The sequence below is a fragment of the Etheostoma spectabile genome, chromosome 17 (assembly GCF_008692095.1).
Source record: "Etheostoma spectabile isolate EspeVRDwgs_2016 chromosome 17, UIUC_Espe_1.0, whole genome shotgun sequence".
In the NCBI taxonomy this organism is placed as follows: domain Eukaryota; kingdom Metazoa; phylum Chordata; class Actinopteri; order Perciformes; family Percidae; genus Etheostoma; species Etheostoma spectabile.
The window spans coordinates 13916563-13921435 of NC_045749.1; the positions used below are offsets into that span (position 1 = coordinate 13916563).

The 4873-nt window shown below is 38.3% G+C and overlaps 2 protein-coding genes across 3 annotated transcripts in view; both read left to right on the top strand.

Annotated features, from left to right (window-relative positions):
• Positions 1-610, top strand: part of adam8a (ADAM metallopeptidase domain 8a) — an 8964-nt gene extending 8354 nt beyond the window's left edge. Inside the window, exon 25 of the mRNA XM_032541484.1 lies at positions 1-610. This exon is cut by the window's left edge and continues 301 nt beyond it. The gene's annotated coding sequence lies outside the window, so the exon portion shown is untranslated.
• Positions 611-700: 90 nt separating this feature from the next.
• Positions 701-4873, top strand: part of spef1 (sperm flagellar 1) — a 5611-nt gene continuing 1438 nt past the window's right edge. For both annotated transcript variants that reach the window (XR_004335875.1, XM_032541155.1), the window contains exons 1-7: positions 701-922; positions 1182-1293; positions 1877-2021; positions 2218-2263; positions 3343-3427; positions 3523-3628; positions 4033-4132. Coding sequence is in view for 1 of the 2 variants with exons in the window: in XM_032541155.1 (XP_032397046.1) it covers positions 814-922; positions 1182-1293; positions 1877-2021; positions 2218-2263; positions 3343-3427; positions 3523-3628; positions 4033-4132 (703 nt within the window). In the remaining variant the exon portion in view is untranslated. The remainder of the gene's footprint in view (positions 923-1181; positions 1294-1876; positions 2022-2217; positions 2264-3342; positions 3428-3522; positions 3629-4032; positions 4133-4873) is intronic.

The following is a 4873-nucleotide window of genomic DNA, read 5'->3' on the forward strand; positions in this document are numbered from 1 at the left end:
TGACAGACTCATCTTGTGTGCTTTACAAATGGCAAACGGCTATGCTGCCTTGATGATGTTTTTTTATTTTTTAAATTTATGGGAAATATCTCTTTGCCTTGATCCTTGGATATGTGAACACTTTATGAGGCAATTGCACTATAAATGCTGTAACGGTTTTACTAATTGTTAATATTCCCTCACATTGGTTTTAGTAGGCTACTGCTTTTCTAAGAAATCATTTTGTTAAGGGATTTTAAAATGTGGTACCAACGTGGGCACTTTACATTTTGTCTTAATTACGGACACACCACACAAGTTATGACTGTGTCTTGAACTTTTTATACTAACTTATGTATGCTTGACTTTGTGAGTCTGAATTATTACATGCTGTTGTTTTGTGTGTTGACTTACTATGTGTTAATTGTTCAAGGGATTTTTATATTTCATATTTTCTATGCAGCAGACAGACTCCTTCCCTCATGCCAATGATTGTGGTATTTCCTTACAGTGAGGATTCTGTCTTGATTGTCTGCAAACTTTGAATTGACAATTGATATGAACCGTTTGTCTTTATTGATATCTTTTTTGTCTGTGTAATGAAGCTAATAATAAAAGACAATAGCCATAATCACTGTTTCAGTCATTTTTATCCGACTGTATCATACATAGCTAGATATACTGTATCCCAGACGCCATAATCTGTTGTCATGGTGCTTTAGCGGTTGCCTAGCAACGCCTTAAACAACTGTTGTCGGGAGTTGCTAAGAAGCTAGCCCAGTAAAACAGTGTGTCTTCACAAACTGTCCAGGAACAGATGTCGCTTTAAGAATAATGGACCGAGAACTGAACGAAGAGGAACTGCAGGATTTGTACGCATGGATAGACAAAATATCTCTGTCTCGGCCCAAACGAAACATCACAAGAGACTTCAGCGACGGAGGTAGCTAACGTTAACCGTAGCTAGTCAACTTTAAGCTAGCTAGCTAGCTTTCGGCCTTGCTAGCAGTCCCCAGGGAGGTGGTGACTAAACAAGCAGCAGGAGTAATGTGACCTCGTATAACTGTCTCACGTAACTACTGTCTCCAGCTACAATAATCTTGTTTGGCTGTTTACGTAGCTTATCAGCTCAAATGTCTGTCTGTCTGTCTGTTTATTTATTTACTTAAACTGACTCTACCTTTCTGATTAACCCTCTGTAGTGATGGCTGCAGAGGTTGTCAAATATTTTTTCCCAAAGTTTGTTGACCTGCACAACTATATCCCTGCAAACTCCACACAGCAGAAGCTCAGTAACTGGGATCTTCTCAACAGGCAAGACATAATAATAATAATAATAACCATGATTTTTATTGAAAGGTCATGTATGGATCTATAAAGGTGGCTGCACTCATGTGCTGGAGACTTCTAGCTTGTAAATGGGATAGGCGGGAATTGCATGAAGGGCAAACAAACAGGCACTGCCCTTGCGCAGGAAAGATTTACATTTTTACAATCTGACTTTGTCAATAAGTCCATATCTCCCCAAAACATTCTTACACAAACACACACTAAACAAAAAGTTTAACTTCCAACATATATCTTCTAATTCAAATGAATGTTTAGCTATAAACACTGAGGCAGAACTTCAGCATTCCAAGGGCTTCTGCATCTGGTCGTGAGAACCAATCCAACACACACCCACTCATTCTCTCCCAGGCCACTGACATGGCACATAGCCAACTATAGATTTATGGGTCTTCACTGTAAACACAATAGCCCCTATGGATTTCATCATCACCATGCATCATCAGTTAAACCACTTTCAACCCGCTGTTCCTATTGTACCTAGTTTTGATTTTCTTTTTATTAGTTACTATTTGTATTATAAACATGTTTTTTCTTCTTCTGTGGACAGGAAGGTGTTTTCCAAGCTGAATTTCCATGTGCCTGAAGAGATAGTGAAGAAGATTGTACTGAGCACTGCAGGAGTGATAGAGCCTGTACTGAATGCCCTCAGGGAGAAGATAGACAAGAAACTGGAGCACACTACAGTGTGTGTTGTATGTTTATTTGTGTGTGTGTGTGTGTGTGTGTGTGTGTGTGTGTGTGTGTGTGTGTGTGTGTGTGCGTGCGTGCTTAGAGACATCCCTTTTTGTCTGTTTGAATGCTAATTACAAAATAAATAACTGTGGTCCTCTTCCATTGTAGCTAGGGGAAAATAATCACACTTTGAACACATTTTTTTTTTTTACTCAGGATTTGGAATACTATGACACCAGAAACCAAGAGAAACCTCATAAAGGTAGAGTAATTATTATGTTATTGTATTTACACAAAACCTAGCATACCTTCTTATTTCTTTACTCAATCTTTTGACAGACATATATGTTGCCATATTCAACCTAAACCCTGATTACAAAAACATAATTTGATGAATTAACAAGAATGTGATGACTGTGTTGTGGCCTAACGCCTTGTGCATGATATATCCTAATGTTAGTGCCATTTTTGGAAGAGTGTATTAGCTGACACAGTCAGTTTGAAACCTTGACTAAAGCTGCACAGTCCAACATTTTTCATTTTGAGTACAGGGAATTGAATAGGTGTAATTTTAGACTATTTTTAATGTTGCTTTATCTACAGGTCAGCTGACAAACACAAAATCTGCATATTCAAGATAAGCTGAGGTGTTTTTTTTCATCTGAGAGGACTAGTGACTGCTATGGTGGCTGAGTCTGCCTCTAAAATCATATTATTTCTAAGATCTCTACTTCTTGCCCTTTCTTTCCCGTCCAGATATTGTCAGCGTTTGAGTCCTCTCAGTTACGGCAATGCTAATCTCTCCTACAGATAGCAGTGACCACACAGAGACACAAACATACCTACATTGAACAGCATCAGACAGGATTGATAAGGGAATGCCAAGACCTTTAGGGGGTGAATTGTTGATGTCTTTCTTCCGTTTCCCACACCTCATTTGTTCCTGAAACAACCCTGCAAAGCTGACCTCAGGCCAGTGCCTCCTCCCTCTGCTCTTTCCTCTTCAATCTACACCCCATCCACTATCAGACACACAGCTCAGGTCCTCATATCAGCTCCCAACATCACCAGAGGGCCTTTATCGCTAGCCTGAGCTCAGCACTGCTGGACTTACAAGCCTCCTAATGTTTTCTTTCTCCATCTTCTAATCTAACTTCCCTGTTTCGCCCTTTTTCTTATACAGTCATTTGCCTTATATCCTCCTTGTTTTACCTTAGTTGTGTCCATAAGATTTATGGGTTGAATCCCTTTAGGTTTCTAGCAACAGCAGATTTTTTAGTCATCATGTTGTGTTCACATTATATTTGGAGAAATGTTATAGTTTTGCTTTGTTGTCTTCAGAAATTCGCCAGATCGAAGCCAAACTTGTAGCTCAGCTTGCAGGAGAAGAGATGAAAAAAGATGAAAAAAGCAGTATAAAAAACAGGTAGGATCCAAATGTTGCTTTTAATGTGGCTTAATTTTAATCTAAAGCAGAGTTTATAATAATGATGGTGTATTCTGTTTCTTTTCATTGTATAGTAAACCGCAGCAGACAGCGCAGTTTTACTCAGACATGGACCCTTCTTTGCGACTAATCCTGCAGGAAAAGGAGCAAGCTGTCATGGCTCTGCAGGAGACTGTAGAGGTACACACACACACACACACACACACACACACACACACACACACACACACAGACCACTTGACTCATGGAAACACTCGGCTGACTGTAGAACATATGCAAACAAAGTTTTCGTCATTTTTTATGCCCTCAGGGGCTTTGTTATACATGTGATATTGTTGCTCTGGTGTGTATGTGTGTGTCTGTGTTGGAAGTAAGACATTTAGGTGTGTGTTATACAAATTGGTCATAAGCTGTGTCAGCAGTGGTCAGTGAGTCAGTATCTGCTCAGCGGATATAACTTTTTTTTCTTCTCTGCCTCTAGCCACATCTGCATGTTAAGACAGAATAATGTCACAGATGTGTTTCAAAATAATCCTTACCTAGTTTAATCACATCCTTTTGCATCTGCGTGTGTGTGTGTGTAGATCCTGCAGATGAAGGTAAACAGGTTAGAGCATCTGGTTCACTTGAAGGACATGCGTATTGAAGATCTGATGCAGCATCTGGAGACCTACAAAGCAAAAGGCAATACACGCTGATACAAACATGTTCACACAGATGTTTTTAATCGTAGCTCTCACTGCAACATAAATAAACTATTACTTTATCAAGAACTTTTAGTCAAGGATCGGTTCATTCATATATATATAGTGAGATTATTGTCCTCCTGAAATGCAACAATGGGATTACAGATGTGTCTTGTTTTCTAAATTAAGTGTGAGGTTTGCTAATTGAATTCCCATTGACATTAGTCACACCATTTCAAGAGGATTTATCTAATTTGACATTGAAATCTTTTTAACATCATGCCTTTCTATAATATAAACTTTTTTTGCAGATATTGCATATTATGTCCTTGTGTTTAAATCTTATCTAATGAGATTTTACTGTAAGTGATTTCTATGAATTTGTGTTGTTTAATACAGATAATCCCTTTTTTACAAGGAGTGAGTAGAATGTGATTTTGTATTTGTTTCTGTATCTACAGTTGTTAACCCCTTGTGCCTTTACACAGCCTATTTTACCTACTTCAGACTTCCAAGTGCTCAATAAACCTCTTTAATTTCCAAATTGTCTTTTTCAACATGAGCAGTGTAGCAAATACGCAGAGTAGAGGTCTAAGGCCTTGAAATAAACCAATCTAAATTATATGCAGTGTTCATACACTGTGACTGTCACTTGCTTTAGGATCTAAAATTACATAATTCATTTTTAATGCAACTCATGTTCCTGTTGAGTAAGTGTAAAGACTGGTCAGAGATAAAA